The sequence below is a fragment of the Phalangium opilio genome, unplaced genomic scaffold (assembly GCF_054372755.1).
Source record: "Phalangium opilio isolate 3A_F unplaced genomic scaffold, DU_Popi_V2 ptg000038l_1, whole genome shotgun sequence".
NCBI lineage: Eukaryota > Metazoa > Arthropoda > Arachnida > Opiliones > Phalangiidae > Phalangium > Phalangium opilio.
In genome coordinates this window covers 2,257,394-2,273,768 of record NW_028324161.1, presented here as the reverse complement: position 1 = coordinate 2,273,768, position 16,375 = coordinate 2,257,394, and the positions used below count along the sequence as shown (strand labels likewise).

General features: G+C 38.6%; 1 protein-coding gene across 3 annotated transcripts; it reads right to left on the bottom strand.

Annotated features, from left to right (window-relative positions):
* Positions 1-3,928: 3,928 nt before the first annotated feature.
* On the bottom strand, positions 3,929-15,687 carry LOC149682621 (uncharacterized). 3 transcript variants are annotated; one of them, XR_016365447.1, is made up of 7 exons: positions 14,420-15,687; positions 14,182-14,345; positions 11,875-11,973; positions 11,228-11,336; positions 5,041-5,122; positions 4,334-4,964; positions 4,186-4,261 (listed from the first exon to the last, which is right to left on the bottom strand). XR_016365447.1 is itself a non-coding variant. In XM_089834261.1 (6 exons), the coding sequence occupies exons 1-5, from the start codon at positions 14,529-14,531 to the stop codon at positions 5,067-5,069; spliced, it is 540 nt and encodes a 179-aa protein (XP_089690387.1). In that variant the 5' UTR covers positions 14,532-15,687; the 3' UTR covers positions 3,929-4,964; positions 5,041-5,066. The 3 variants fall into 3 exon arrangements, 2 of the variants coding, with proteins under 2 accessions (XP_089690387.1, XP_089690386.1); XM_089834261.1 differs by having other exon boundaries at positions 3,929-4,964; XM_089834260.1 differs by lacking the exons at positions 4,186-4,261; positions 4,334-4,964; positions 5,041-5,122 and adding an exon at positions 8,826-9,582.
* Between the last annotated feature and the right edge of the window lie 688 nt (positions 15,688-16,375).

Below are 16,375 nucleotides of genomic sequence, written 5' to 3'. Positions count from 1 at the left end.
ACGCTGATGGACATGGCTCGCTCTTTGCTACTTGAATCCGGACTCCCAAAATATCTATGGGCTGATACCATTGCAACAGCGGCTTACATCAGAAACAAATGCCCATCGCAGAGTCTTAATGGAGAGATACCAGAAGAGGTTTGGAGCGGTAAGAAATTAGACCTTAGTCACTTAAGGGTCTTTGGATGTCGTGCATGGGCCAGGGTGCACGAAACACTTAGGACGAAACTAGAAGCTAAGGCCATTGAATGCACTTTTGTTGGATATTCTGCCACCACAAAAGGCTACAAACTATGGGATGAGAAGAAGGATATTTTCTTCATAAGTCGTGACGTCGTGTTTGAAGAAGACTTTTTTCCATCTGGCACGAAGAAGAAAGGGCAAACGGAAGACAAAGGTCAACAACAACAAGAAGAAGTCCCCTTTACATTCTCCGAAATGAAAGACCAAGGAAAGGAGAACGAAGAACAGGATAAGACAAAAGAAGACCAGGAAGACAACTTAGAAAGTCGCGTTGAAGACAACCCAACACACTCCAACGTAGAAGAAGATCTGGAAGAAAATAATACAGACCAATACATCTCTCTTTTCGATGATTCTTACACACAATACGATAAAGACAGGACGTTACAGCCTCTTCCTCAAGTAGAGCAAAAAGAAGAAGTAAGAACATCCAAAAGACAACTTGAGAAGAGAGACTACCAGTTGAGAGCAGTTTTTGACGTGAATTTGAAGCTGCAAGAAAACCCACAAAATGTGCGTGAAGCTTTAAGTGGACAAGACGGCGATGACTGGAGAAAAGCAATGCTTGAAGAACTGGAAAACTTGAAGCGTAACGACACATGGGATTTAACTATCAAACCAGATGGGGTTAATGTCATAAGCACAAGATGGGTTTTTCGAAGAAAATTTGATCAACATGGCAAACTATGCCGATATAGGGCAAGACTGGTAGCTAGGGGGTATTCCCAAATTCCTGGAATTGACTACGAAGAAATTTTTAGCCCAGTCATAAAAGTAACATCGATCAGATTACTTCTTGTCCTAAAGACCGCTTTACATTGGAAGGATCGCCACTTCGACATCGTAGCAGCCTACCTGAATGGAACATTGAAACACGATGTATACATGGAGCAACCGTATCCTTTCGTGATACACGGAAAGGAAAACTATGTCTGCAAATTGAAGAAAGCAATGTACGGCTTGCATCAGTCGGGGCGCGAATGGAACATTGCCTTGGACGAACACCTCAAAGCGCTCGGTTTTATTCGTTCGAAAGCTGATCCTTGTATATATTATAACACCAAGGACAAAATAATAGTTGGTGTCTACGTCGACGACCTACCAGCTATCGCCGAAAAGGAAGAAACTTTAGACAAGTTTGAAGAACAGCTTCTATCACAATAAAGCACAAGAAATTTAGGCAAAATCACCTTCATCCTGTCATTCGGGGTGACTCACAACGACGACGGATCCTTAGAATTGGACCAACATGCCTTCATTGACACAATACTGAAGAATTACAACATGTCCGAAGCAAAAGCGACAGTCAGTCCGTTAGATCCCGGCGTGAAATATACGAAGGAAGATGGCAACAGCCCTGTTGGGGTGAAATTCCCATACCGGCAAGCTATAGGCCAATTATTGTATTTGGCCGGAGGAACTCGACCGGACCTTTCCTTTGCAACTGCCTTCATGAGCCAGTTTAATGAAAACCCTAATGAAGAACATGTACAAGGGATAAAACATATGCTCCGATGTATCAAAGGAACTAGGAACTACAAACTTCACTATAAAGCAGGAAATGACGTTCAAATTGAAGGATATGCAGATGCTGATTGGGGTTCTAGCGCTATTGATCGTAAATCATTTAGCGGATACATTTTTACCGTAGGCAAAAACGTTGTCAGTTGGAGCGCTAAGAAACAGTCTATGGTTGCATTATCGACTGTTACGGCGGAATACATGCCATGTGCCACGCGTCCAAAGAAGCGCTATGGATGCAAAACTTTTTAACGGAAATCGGTCAGTCACACTCAGAGAAGAAACCGCTCAGAATTTATTCTGATAATCAGGGAGCCATACATCTAACCAACAATCAAGTCACGTCGGAACGCAACAAACACATTGACTTGAAAGAATTCTTTTTAAGGGATATAGTGGAAGCAGGGAGAGTAACGTTTCAGTATGTGAAAACTACCGAAAATCCGGCTGACATGATGACGAAACCCTTAACTGGCAAGAAAATGACAGTTCAGCTATTGGACTAATTCATGTTTAACCAAAGCATTCGAGGGAGAGTGTTACAGCGAACAATAAAGAATTGGCGCGAATGCATGTTTAAATTTACCACCCTGACATTCACCAATAGATGTCAGCTCATGTTCCTAAAAGATCGATCGATAACCTTTTTCAATAATACTCTGTACTTTTTTAATGCGTAATAAATACTTTTTGTTGTTTACATCTTGCCTGTTGTCGACGCCAATAATATTAACACCCTTTACAATGCATAGAGGGGTGGTGGCTAGCCCCTATGCCACAGCTATCCTACAGCGCCCTATACTAACTATTACCAAAAACGGATTTATGGGATAAGAACGTCGGATCGTAGCTTTAGCCTCTAGTACCATCCTCCCATACTTTATTGAGAAACTTCGTCTGCTTATATTTTGACTCCACCCACAAATTCTATCTCTAGAATACAGAATTTGTGGGTGGAGTCAAAATATAAGCAAACGAAGTTTCTCAATAAAGTATGCGAGGATGGGGAGTGAATTCGCTAACTCCGACGTTCTTATCCCATAAATCCGTTTTTGCTATTACCGTTAACCTCTGCAAGTTTTGATGGAAAGGAGAAACCGGGTTAGACCGCGGAGGAAATCTCCTTTTAACAAGCGGGGAGAGAACTTGCAAACTCTACGCAGAAGGATTTGTTCCCAGGTTTTCACCCGGTGCCACAGTCCGGGATCGAACCCGGGATCCTCTTGCTGCGAGGCGAAAGCGCTAACCGCTACGCCACCCCACCTTAATGCCTTATCCAAAATATGCCTTTTCCAAAACATAACTGTTAGGTTAGATTTGGTTAGGAGACGTCTCTTCCTCTTTGGAGTGGTTATACACTTCAAGTATATTAAAACGGCTGGCTTAAAGTATTTTCATGATGATTATAATATAAAACGCCACTATTTGGTTAAGTTAGGTTAGTAATATTTTAAAAATAACTTAACAATGTTACACCTTTTCCAAAATATTGATGTGTATCTTTATTGACTTTTTTAATAATATGCCTTTTCCAAAAAAAAATTCTGTTAGGTTAGGTTTGGTTAGGAGAACGTCTCTTCCTCATTGGAGCAGTTATACACTTTAAGTTTATTAAAACGGCTGGCTTAAAAGTATTTTCATGATGAATATAACATAAAAAATCAATATTAGCAATTGGTTTTATTATGCCTTATTTTGCTGATTTATTACTATTTTGTTCTTGAAATCCTTAATTTTCAAATAATAATTTAGAGAATGTATGGATCTAGTGTTCATTTTATGTAGGCCTTAAATAGTTTAAGTTAATTTAATGTTATGTATTTAAATTGAATGGGGAAAAATACGAAGTGTGGGTTTTTCGGTGCAATGGGATAATCCTATTGGACCGAATCTTAATCCGCCAAGGTGCGGGTTTTTCGGTCGAATGAGATTGGGTTCGGTTGATTGGGATTCGGCGCAGTACTACTGAAGCACTCAACTATTACATGCGCAATCGAGGGGGTAGACACTTGAGAACTCAGGTGTACAATATGTCTTGAACTCAATGTACTGTCAAAGCTGAACTCTGAGTTCCGAAGGCTTTGAACTCAATGCACTGTCAAAGCTGAACTCTTTTGAACTCAGGTGTACACCGAGATCCTAAGTGTCTACCCCCTCGTGCGCAATTGACTTGATAGAAACGTAATTGATATGCTGAATATAGGGGCTTGTGTTAGCTGACCTGTCTAAAGCATTTGATACCGTAAATCATACAATACTCTTAAAGCTCCCAGAACTCTATGGAACCAGAGGTACTAACCATGACTGGCTTAAATCATACCTGACAAAAAAAGAAGCCAAAGAGTTAGTCCCGGAGGACTATAGCATCCTCGGGGCTGGAGGTCTCACGTAAGGTACCTCGAGGTAGCGTCCTTGGGCCATTGCTCTTCAACGTAGACACAAGCGACATACTCTGGTTTCATGCAGATCTCACGAGTATGCGGATGACAACGCCCTCCTGAATTCGTCGCCATTAATAACTGAATTACCTACTTCCATTGAAATTGACTTTCAAAATTTAGTAACTTACAACTAAATGAACAGAAAACCAAATTTATGGTCATCAGTCCTGATCTGAAGTCTGCTGATCTCACTATCCTAACCCTCGGAAAACTTGGTATTCAGCGTGTAAATTAGTTAACTTATCTGGGAATTATAATAACTGAGCTTTCTCCGTGACATAGTAGTTGAGGATGGGTAGGTGCATTTGTACATCATAACAGGGTAAAAACGTCAAATTGTGATAATCGATGATGGTTTAGGTAATATAATATACAGTATTCCAAAGTCGAATACAGATTTTTTAATATTTTACAGTAGTAAAAAATCCATACTAATTTGAGAATCTAACGGTTTGTTAACAGCGTTATTTGCTATACAGTTATGGCAGCTTCCTGCTTTTTAGTACAATGGAATATATGAGAAGATAAGATGAAGCGTCATAAGTCTCTATATCTACACAAGAACGCCACTACTTTTTAACTAGGTTTTGTTTTATCACTCTGAGAAGTATAGATAAGTCAATTATTAGAAATACACTCTAACTTTATTCTAAGGATCAGGAAATGAAGCGTGTCCATGATTATGTCCAATAATTTTGGTACAGAAAGGCCTAACCATATACCTAGGAAGCCGCCAACATAGCTAAAGAAATCCAGCGTCTGCAAAAAGAAACAACGAAGTCTTTATTAGGTCTTTTAGAATATTATCAAAAAAATATTGTAAAATGGAACCTACTCGTATCCGTGGTCTATGGGTGAACATTATGATGATGTGGCCTCGAAGTTCTTCATACATATCGAGCATAGTTTCGTAGGTTCTGCAGAGAGGAATGTTTTAAACGGTTATGTTTTTGATTTGAAATAGAACGTCATCTATTACATCTACCCAGGCCCGAGTCCACAAGACAACTTATTGCCAGAGTTGGCAAAAATTTTGATTATTCTCAAAATTATACAGCCAGCTGATATTAACCGACTTAGTCACTGTCAATAGGTTGTGTAAGCCTTATAATAAGAGATTTTTCCCACAATAGGTCGAGCAGACGAGAAGACCATTGAACGTCTCTTTTTAAGGCTTTCGATTTCCTTTAAAAAATGTTTTATAACTGTTATTATAAAGGGCATTAAAAAGCCCATTTTAATCTCTACATAGTTAGGGCCAATTATTTGTTCCAACTTAGCCTTTCACTGCCTTGAAATATTATTTGAATTTTATGAAAAATGTAAAAAGCAACGACCAATTTTTATGTTGGATACAATTGCAACCTTTGCCCTAAAATCATCAATATTTAAACCAAGTTTAAACTACTCGAACAATTAACAGTTCAAGTTTGATGTAAGGAAATTGTATAATATTGAAACATCCGAAACTATTTTAAATCACGTGGAGTGACGGTGGAATATAAATGACTTTCATTAGCAAAATTCTTAGCGTACGTTTGATTGAATAATGTGCCGAATTCTCAGTGCCGCTGAAAATTTTGACCTTCGTAACCTCGTATGGATTCCTTATCTAAGTAGGCCAAAGCCACGAGTTTAGTGTTGCGATAGACGCATTACCATTAGCAGTGATGCGGGACCTGTGGTTCCAGCACGATGGTGCGCCACCACATTGGGCGGTCAATGTTCGCCAATGGCTAACTGAGCACTTTCCAAACCGTTGGATCGGTAGAGGTGGACCAATTCCGTGGCCAGCAAGATCCCCTGACCTAACCCCACTTGATTTCTTCTTATGGGGATATGTTAAGGGGAAGGTGTTTGCAACAGAACCTTTAAATGTAGACGACTTGACGGCCAGAATTCGAAGCGCAATTGAACGAATCACTCCTCAAATGCTAGAAAACGTAATACAAGGCATGGACAATCGTCTTGAAGAGTGCCTACACCACGACGGTAGGCACATCGAATATTTACGCTGATGGGTTTACCAAACAGCCCTTTAATTTGTAGTGTGATGCCTTAGTTCCTAAGCTTAATCGTAGGTCTTTAACGTTTCAAAGTACGTATCATTAAACGATATTCACTATGATAATTGTTGCACGTTCTCATTTGCATACAATGACACATATCACACCCTGTATACGAGCTCGAAAATGTACTGCAGTGAAGAAGTCCGTCAGGGGTTTTGGGGGTTTTCCACAAAGGTAGGTGTTGCTCTGATCTCTTCCACACTGTATATTTAAAAAACCTTTTTGCACAATTTTTCATAACTCATTTCCGCACAAATGCAAATAAAACCTTTTCATTTTCTTGTTGATTACATTTTAAAACTCTGAACCTTAACGGTGCTGGCCCATTGGACAAAATATAGCCATAATGTGAAGTTTTATAATCTTAATATTCAATGCCATTTAACGATAGATTTTTAATTCAGTTTTTACCTCTCCGAGTGACGTATGTCACGGAGAGGTTCTAATTTCGACGTGTCTGTCTGTCTGTGTGTCTGTCTGTTGTTACACCCACGTGACCGCGTTCGCAGTTTGCAAATCGGAGCAAACGTGTATTCAATTTCCAGACCGCATTTACAGTCCCGGAAATTGTATTCGACTTACAGGCTATTACTCCATTGCCTGTCTAACAACTCTGTTCATTTGTCCACCCCACATGGACACCAGTCTGAACTTACTGGCCTCTAAACATCACCATCTTCAAGTCTTTCGCCCATTCCACATGGACACCAGTCTGTACTTACTGGCTTCTAAACACCACCACCATCTTCTATTCTTTGTCCATTCCACATGGACACCAGTCTGTAAACCTGGCTTCTAACACCACCATCTTCTGGTCTTTGTTTTTGTCCATCCCACATGGACACCAGTCTGTACACCTGGCTTCTAATACCACCATCTTCTGGTCTTTGTTTTTGTCCATCCCACATGGACACCAGTCTGTACACCTGGCTTCTAACACCACCATCTTCTGGTCTTTGTTTTTGTCCATCCCACATGGACACCAGTCTGTACACCTGGCTTCTAACACCACCATCTTCTGGTCTTTGTTTTTGTCCATCCCACATGGACACCAGTCTGTATACCTGGCTTCTAACACCACCATCATCCTTAAGGTTAAGACATACGCGGCGATCGGCTAGGGTTACGAGAAACGTCTAGCCTTCCAATGGAGGGGTCTTCCTCCAAGGTTCACGCAATTGCGATGTTCTTATCTACAGCTGCGATTCGAATCCTTTATATACTACCTATTTGAATAAGGCGAAGCAACCGGCGTATGCTTCATTTCAAACGCCAATATTAGTCAAGTCTCTCAAGAATGTTTAATTGTTCTTTATCAAAACGATGTAACGCTCAATAAGGCAAACAACTGACGAAGAAAATATTTAATATTAATTATATTTATTTTAATATTTAAGATAATCTTGTTTCTCAACTCAAAATTAATACGGAAAGAGTTAAAAAGCAGCTTATGTTTTTGTCTGTGTGTGTCCGTCCATTGTTACACTAGTGCGTCGCGTTAGCAGTTAGCCTTGTGTTGATGTGTTAAGAAATCATACAGAACCTTAATATTCCCTTTTTCCATAATATAAAGTGAATATGTGGAAGTATTTTTCGTAATTATGATGCATTTAGTACTTTTGTAGCTTTAAAGCTCTGTTTCATTTTGATATTCCAAAGATTTGTTTTAATATTGTTATTTGGAATGGCTGTTTATATATTACTTAAGCTATACTACATCTGTATATAGAATAATCCTTGGTTTAGTGACTTCATGAAGAAATCTAAGACCTTGACTCCGGCGGGTATAACAAGTATTATCCGCAATAGGCTTAGTGAAACAAATTGTAAATAATTGAGGCCTGAGGTGAAGTAAACTTTTGGCTTTGATTTTCGTGTCTGAAATGAAGAGACATTAACGGTTCAGAGTGAGCCGAAAGTTTAATACACTCTTAAATAATCAGGTTAAGATTTTATAATAGAGGAAAAGATCATGGTGGCAATTAGATTAGTTAAAGGGCTAATGGTAAACGGGTAGTAGCTACTGACTTATTATTCTCTTTATGGTGCGCATTAACTATTAGTGCGTCTAGGTACAATTTAGCTTTGGTGTTATTTAACGTTAACATTCATGTTGGCAAACTAAGAATATTGTTGAGGTGAGACGAGACGATAGTGTTTACACTGGAAACCAGTTTGAATGTAGCTATCATAATATAGGGTAAACAGCTGAAGCGTAGACTTCATTTCCTGTTCTTTTCCCCATTGACTGATTTCCATGTGTCCAAGATTTATCCTTATTGGATGTAAAATGTCGTCTACTTTACTGTTCGCTTTGTTTGGAATACTGCTTCAATATTTCGTAAATTTTTACTTCAAAAAAGTGAAATAATTCCATATCTAGGTAAATAAGTTTGTAGTAGTAGACCTCTTGACTCGGAGAGGTAATATTTTGGTTTTCCCAACTTGTTAAAAATGGAATTAAAGAATGCATCTTTTACTTTTACTTTTTTTAACAAAAACACACTTGTTTCTAAGCTTACGTCTATCAATACATTTTTCTATATCACAATTTTAATATCAATCCTCTATTATAGCATAGCCTTACATAACCTAGCCTAACCCTAACCGAGCCAAACCCTACCCAAACTAAACAAAACAGAACCTAACCAAACCAAACCCTAAATCTTTTCGGAAATGAGTTACGTTAAAAATGGGAGGACTAAACTTTCGATGCAAAAACTTTGCTCAAATGGGCCATACAAATTTTGCGGAATTGGGCTGTGATTCTCGAAAATTGTGCGCAATTGGGCTGTTATTCTCGAAAATTGTGTGGAAATGGGCATCCTCGATTTTTAGATCCTTTTTGAAAAACAAGTGGTAAAATAGAGTGTAGCGTTTAACCACCTTGCTCTCTTAAGACGGAATATCTGGCATGGGGATCAACAAAAGGACTTAGGTACCCAGACTTGTAAATTTGAAGCCCCTTCCAACGTCTTTCGATCCATAAACCTGATGTTGCTCATTAACTCTATATTAAGAAGACATGTGTGCTCACGCCTTTTGAAAAAGGTCTTTTGCTTAGGGCGTGGGTGCGGAAAGGAAGCAAAATCGAATGTGAAACAATACAAACATTAGCTTTATAATGCAAATGTCGTAGAGATGTTATAGATATTAATCTCAAATTCTTTTTGCACTCGGGATCCTTGTTTTTTATTGAGAGCTAATTTTTTGAAATTATTCAAATTTTTATCACCTGCAAGATTTAGGACATCTCTGAATGCATTCCTTATGTCTTAGCTGTAAGTTGATTTTTAAGCGACATAAGGCTGAAATAGAATTGTGTTCAAATGAGGTTTCATTTTAGTTCTCCAACGTTTTATATTTGTCATACTATTTATATACACATAACCTCTTTATTAAATACTATTTACTGCATTTTTCACTCCTCAATTTTTAATCTTTAATTTTGGGGTCCCTTCAATGTCTTTTGAAAATATCGTTAGTAGAAAGGGTATTTTGCTCCCTTAATTGTATAACAATACCGTAGGGAATTTTGACTAAAAGGAATGAATACTCTAGAGCCTATAAGTCTCAGACAACCAAAATCATTCGGATCACTCCGAATCCTTATGATTCGGATCGGGCTCATTCGGAGTGGACCGAACAAACCGTATTCTCTAACCCCAATCCTTATCGTCATTCGGATACTTCGAAAATTTTCTCTCAATCCAAATGGACGTCACTTCCTCTTAAGCCACGTGGTACTTTTTGACGCCCACTTTTTCTTTATTGGACAATTTTGTTTGGCGCGCTTTCAAATTGAAGGGATGGAAACTTTGGTTTTTCCCAAGGAGTGGAAATTTTGGGAAATGGTCTTCAATTACAATTCAATACAAAGCAAATTTTCTCTTTTTCGATTTCTATTCTTAAGATAGAAACAAGTGCTTTTTTTCCTTTTTTATTTATTTATTTATTTTTTTTTGATAAAAATTATTTATTCTTAAATTGCTTCTAAACAACAGTTAATATACGTCGAATTTTAATGAAACTTAGTGCAAGTTTTAGTAGGGTTAAATATGAGGCAATGAGAACCTAGAATAACAACGTTAACTAATCGCAAATTAAAATCCAATTGTGTGGATCTCGTGAGATTATGATAAATTCATTAATGTAGATCATTAGCCCTCTATCAATGGTTACACACCTACCAAAATTTAATAATTTAAATAGATGCTAAACGAAATAACCAAATTTAATCTAGCAATTATCAATAATTGATGCAATTGGTCAAAAATAGGTGGCTCTAACTTACAAGCCCCGGTAGAAAAAATATTAAAATGAACAATTCTGTTAAGTAATTGGATCTCGCGAAATTATCCCTTAAATGTAGGATAGATTCAACGACGTTTTTTTACCTTTAAATCTACCAAAAAGCCGTCGATCTACCTTGTAGATTTCCCCAAGGCCCGCCAAGGCCTAAAGCCATTTCCCGCTTTAACCTAAAATTTTGCCCACGCTTGATTTTAAGTCTCGAAAAACCCTTTGAACTCGTAAATCGCGACGGGCAATGCGATTACCATGTTCAAATCGCTTGAGTTGAAAAAACAAAGCAGCCATACTAAATAAAAATATGAACCGCAGCCAAGGTGCCAGCAAAAAGGTACGGGGAAAAATACTAGAAAACTCCGGCGAAAGTTCCGCGAATCTAAGATTAATGGAGGGAAGAGAGGCGGTAAAAACTCCGAATGCCCGATTCGGCCGTCTCTTACGGCCGCCGAATGATTCGGAGAGGTTATCACCGTATGATTAGGATAAGGTGCTTACAGAATACGTTTTATTTTCATTCGGAGAAATTGACTCCGAATGAAAAGATTCGGATCTAAATTCCTCCAAAAGGACCTTAGAGAATAGGGTCCCAGGAATAAAGTCATCTTTTGATGCAGTGTATTATAATTTAGATTTTGTGTATACCTTTTTGAGTTGAGTTGCACGCCAAGTAACCGTTAATTAGAGGGATGGGCGAAGGAATACAACCACAAGTCCGATTGATAATCATCCACAAACAATGGTAGTAGCAAGTCTTCACAAAAATATTAATTATTATTAGGCTCAACGAGGTAACAATGTTCGCACGTCTGCATATTAAACGAAAGGGCAACCTCCAGTATGATTTTAACATGGTTATTAACAATCATAAGCTTTTTTGGTTTCTTTGGCACAGTCATAAGCAGTGTAGGGCTAAGCCATAAACAAATGTACGACCCTAAAAACCTAGCGGTGAAAAATGTTCGCCTACAAAATTTAGGTCCAACGCTTTGTTAAATATCGACATTAGGAAGATTCCCTACTTTTCTATTGAAATTGCATTAAAAAGAAGTAAAATAATATTATGGGAGAATTTTATTTAAAAACAGTTTTTTTACGTATGTTTGTTTAACTATACCTTTCACCAAATGCCTACTAAATATTGATTCTTCGTGTTATTTTTACGGATAAAAATGTATACATTTTTCAGAAACTGAAAACCACTCATATTAATTGTTTTTGAAAATTGTGAAGACTTCAGCATAGAAGACGCATCTTTAATTTTGTGACATTACTTAAAATCCTGTTTTTACCTCAGCGCTTACGGTTTGAAAATCTCCCATCTTACTGTGCAGATCGATGTAGTCGCGACACATAGTTTTGTACGGAGGCTCCAAGCCCTTCACAACAGTCTGCAAAGATATCGGTATTTTACTACATATTATAAAAAATTCTCGTTATTTGTGTCCAATAGCTTCTATGGTACAGTTGTAAGAGTGCTATCGAGAAAGTTAGTGTTGGGGGATAAGTATTCCTAATATGTAACTATGTATTCTAGTATAGATCATTATTCCTAGTATGTAACTATGTATTCTAATATAGTGAACTTTAACCCATATGCCGATAACGACCTATAAATAGAACCCACTGCCATAATAACGGGGCAGAGTACTACGACGCGTGAGCCGATGAGGCTGACTAGATATTATCTTATCATGTATTGAATGTAACTTAAATAAACTTAGAACTTAGTAAATGTGTCGACTTCATAACCCAACAGTTAGGTATGAATTTGATTTGATAATGAGGTTAAACAAAAAACGGCTCATTAGTAAAACAGTGTTTTGACTTTAGCTTGACCGAAGTCAGGGAAATTATTCCTGAGGCGCTAAGTTCGTCCGTTAGCCCTTCATTTGTGGAAGATATTCTAGTCCGGAAAGGGCTGTCCGGCTAAATTAAAGATACTCGCCGTTTTCAACGAACCTAACATAAAAGTCTCTGTCTTACCTCTTTATTACCTCTGTCATCGACTCACACAATCCAAGCTCGACAAACCCTTGTGCTATTTCAGAGACCTTTACATCAGGAATGTTACCACAATCGTTGAAAATGGCGAGCATCTTCAGGGTCTTTCTGACCGGGCAGTTTTTTTCCCAGGGTAGAATGCCTTCCACCAGGAGCAGATGACAAAGGAGTCTCGGACGCTAGCTTCCATAATGTAGAGGGCAATGGGATCCGCGAACGTCACGGTTATTAACCAAAATCATTACGCCAGTGCCACCTCTCGTAGGAAATTTGAGCTTTATTTTCCAACCAATAGCGTGGCTGCAAAGTCTCGAAAGGAGATCTGGGAAATCGCGTCTGGAGCCTCTCTTTAAAAATACGTATCGTCTGCTTATAATTAGCCTAGGCGTAACGAGTATTAGAGTTAAAAATTGGATTTCAACGGCTTTTTAATCTTTTTTTAAGGCTAAAATTGATAACACTATTAAAAAACTAAAATGTGTTTCAGTTAATTTTTTCTAAATTTCTTCTTGAATTAAATGATAGCTACAAGAGGTTGGGAAAAGAAATCACTCACGATCTTTTAAAGCTCAAAAAGTAAGAGACAGTGATTTCGTTTCCAACCTCTTGTAGCCAAAATACGGAATATTTTGGCCCTAAAACACATATATAACATTGTGTTTCGGCATCTTTTAAAACCTTGCTTTTATCTTTTGAAAACCCGACCCCAATCATTCCAGTGGGCACAAATTGTTAATTAAGCCTTGGCTTACCTGGGGTTCTCTGCTAGTTTGGACTTAATTTGACCCTATTTAGTAGGTTTAAAGTCACAAAATGTAGTCTTATCTTTTATCTTAATACCAACGGTTACAGCTGTTTGAATAAAGTAATTATATTGTGTATATTTATGTCGCGATCGGATAGGACGAACCTCAGTAGCCACCGTTAGTCCGTTATTACAAAAAAATTCCCAGCAGACTTTGGTGCCAGATATAATCCACCAAAAGCATCGTCTGCTATAATGTCTGATAGCGCCTCTATGGCAAACGATACCGCTACAGCTGTGACGTACGCGGGTGCCATTGCCCTCTATATTGTGGAAGCTAGCGTCCGAGACTCCTTTGTCATCTGCTCCTGCTTCCACTAATGAAGGGTCAAAGAACTAACTTTTTCCTTCAGGGATATTTTCCTTGGTCAAAGGGGCTAAGCTCAAAAAAGGTGAGGAGGGCTTTCTTAAAAGCGAAACAGGTACCCAGACCTCTTAAGAGACTGTATCATCTGTATGATAGAAAGAAAGATTGTTCTACCAATGAGCATGTTGTGTTTAATTTCATTAGCTTTTATCAAGTTCGTACCTAATTTTTTCGATATCACTCTATCAACACCGAAAAGACGAAAACCACCGTATTTCAGTAGAATAATAATATTTATGGTAATTGACCACAAATAGCGAGATCACCCTGTATAGAACTTGTGACCTTCACACATTGCCAGAAATAAGCACAGGACACTGGAAAATGTCCTATAAATTTTAAAGTCAAAGGGGGCGTCTCTGGACACATGTCCTATAAGAATTTTTTCTTATATCCGGCTCTGCTTTTAGAAGAATAAGATACCTTTTGGAACACTATTTTGTAAATGCTACCAAATGATAGAAAATAAGATCTGATATTTCGTGTTGGTACGATGTATGCACTGTGCACATAAATGTCAACGCCGTAGTCCAAGAAGTTTTGCGTACCGTCGTTACGTATAATTGTACCGACTCCCAGAGTAAACTCTTCAGAAAAGGCAAATATTATTTCTTGAAATTCATAAACGATGTATCACAAGGACGTTGGAAATAATATGTACCAGCAAAATCGTCCGAAATGTTCAAACGATTTCCCCATTGCACGCCAACTACGACACACGGATCAAATCCAGTTGTAATCCAAGCACTAAACGCGTAAAAGAAATTATACATGCTTCATATATTTTTTACGGACGGAGGAAGAGTTACCCGTAAATGATTTAATAATAAGCTTGAGTTGTTCAGATACTTTGCAACATTTTAACTCGGATTGGAGTGCATTGGAATCGACATAAGCCTGTTTTGGCATTGCAAAAGAGAACCTTCTTTATATATAAGGAGACTTCTTTCGAGAAAGAACTAAAAAATTCTAAAAATATTTAGATATTCCCCACGTGAAACTTTCTTCTTTAAAACTTTTATTTTAATTTATGTGTCAGTTATTTATAGGTAAATATTGTAGGCAAATTTTGAGTAACTTCCTCATATCTAATGGACTTGCATACATATGTGGTTCCGATAGTGTGACGTTATGTCTATTATTGATCTATTGTTTTACTCTAATGTTTTATCAGTAAAAAGTAACCTTGCAGTGTTGTATAAATAGTCATGTTTTTAATCTAAAGTTACGCATTCCTAGTTCACCCTTCATGTAGATAATAAAGACTATTTTAAAACGAATTATTTACGTGTTCTCAATCAAGTAACAATACATGGTGTCAGAAGTCGGTCTTTTCTAGTCGGTTTTTTTGGGTCCGTATCCTTCCAGTCGCGTACGCGCCCTATTACTTAGGCATCTTGCTATCAGAATCATGCAAGCCGGCCGCTGCCGTACCTGCAACGCCTCAAGTCTCGACGTCTTTTCACGTTGACACGCCAGCGCCTTTCAACTTCACGTGTCCACATGACTGGCCGAAATAGAGACGTCGGTTTGAGCGTTTTCGATATGCCTCTGGCCTAAGTGCAAAACCAGAAGAAGAACAAGTGAATGCCTTGATATACTTGATGGGTGACACAGCCGATGATATTTTCCTGTCATTCTCTTTTCGAGACGACGCAGAGAAGAAGCAATATGCCGTAGTGATGCAGAAATATGAAGATCATTTCGTCATAAGGAAAAATGTCATTTACGAGCGGGCCACGTTCAACTCAAAGGTCCAGCACGAAGGAGAACTAGTGGAAGAATTTATAACGGCATGCAGAGCACAGATTGAAAAATGCGAATACGGCGCACTGCAGGTCGAACATTTACGAGATAGGATTGTCGTGGGCATACTGGACAAAGCGTTGTCCGAAAAGATGCAATTATATGTTACCCTGACTTTGGAGAAAGCCATTTCAACCGCCCGCCAGAACGAAGAGATTCGGAGACAGCAAAAGTTCTACATAGCGGAACTACCGATAACGGAACTCCAGCAGCAATAGACAAACTCGGGTCTCGACACAAGTTGACTTCCAGAAAGAAAAAGCAGCCACGTGATCGACCATATCAGTTCAATCAATTTAACGATGGTGCGATAGATTCTTTTGATCCCGCTGCATGCATGAAATGCGGAAACTCCGAGCAGTATAATCGGGAACGATGTCCAGCTAACAGAGCTAAATGCCGGAACTGCGGAAGAATGGGACATTATGAGCGCGTATGTTTCGTAAGAGCTGTGAATTTCAACCGGGAGATCACAACCGAAGATACTGTCGATGACCTGAGAATCATCCAGGCCGACATGTTCCTGGGCGCGATAAAAGCCACTACTAGTCAAGAACGATGGATGGTAAACATCGGAGTCAACGATCGAGAAGTACTGTTAAGGATAGACACCGGTGCTGACGTCTCCGCCATTCCAGCAACCCTTTACAATAGACAGTTTCAAGATATGCCATTGCAGAAGTCTGATCGACGGCTATTTGGACCGGGGAAAACAATCCTAAGTTGCGAAGGACGAATGGCAGCCGAATTGTCAAACGGTGACATCAGCATGGAAGACGAGATTTACGTCATAAATGGGTTACAAGTGCCT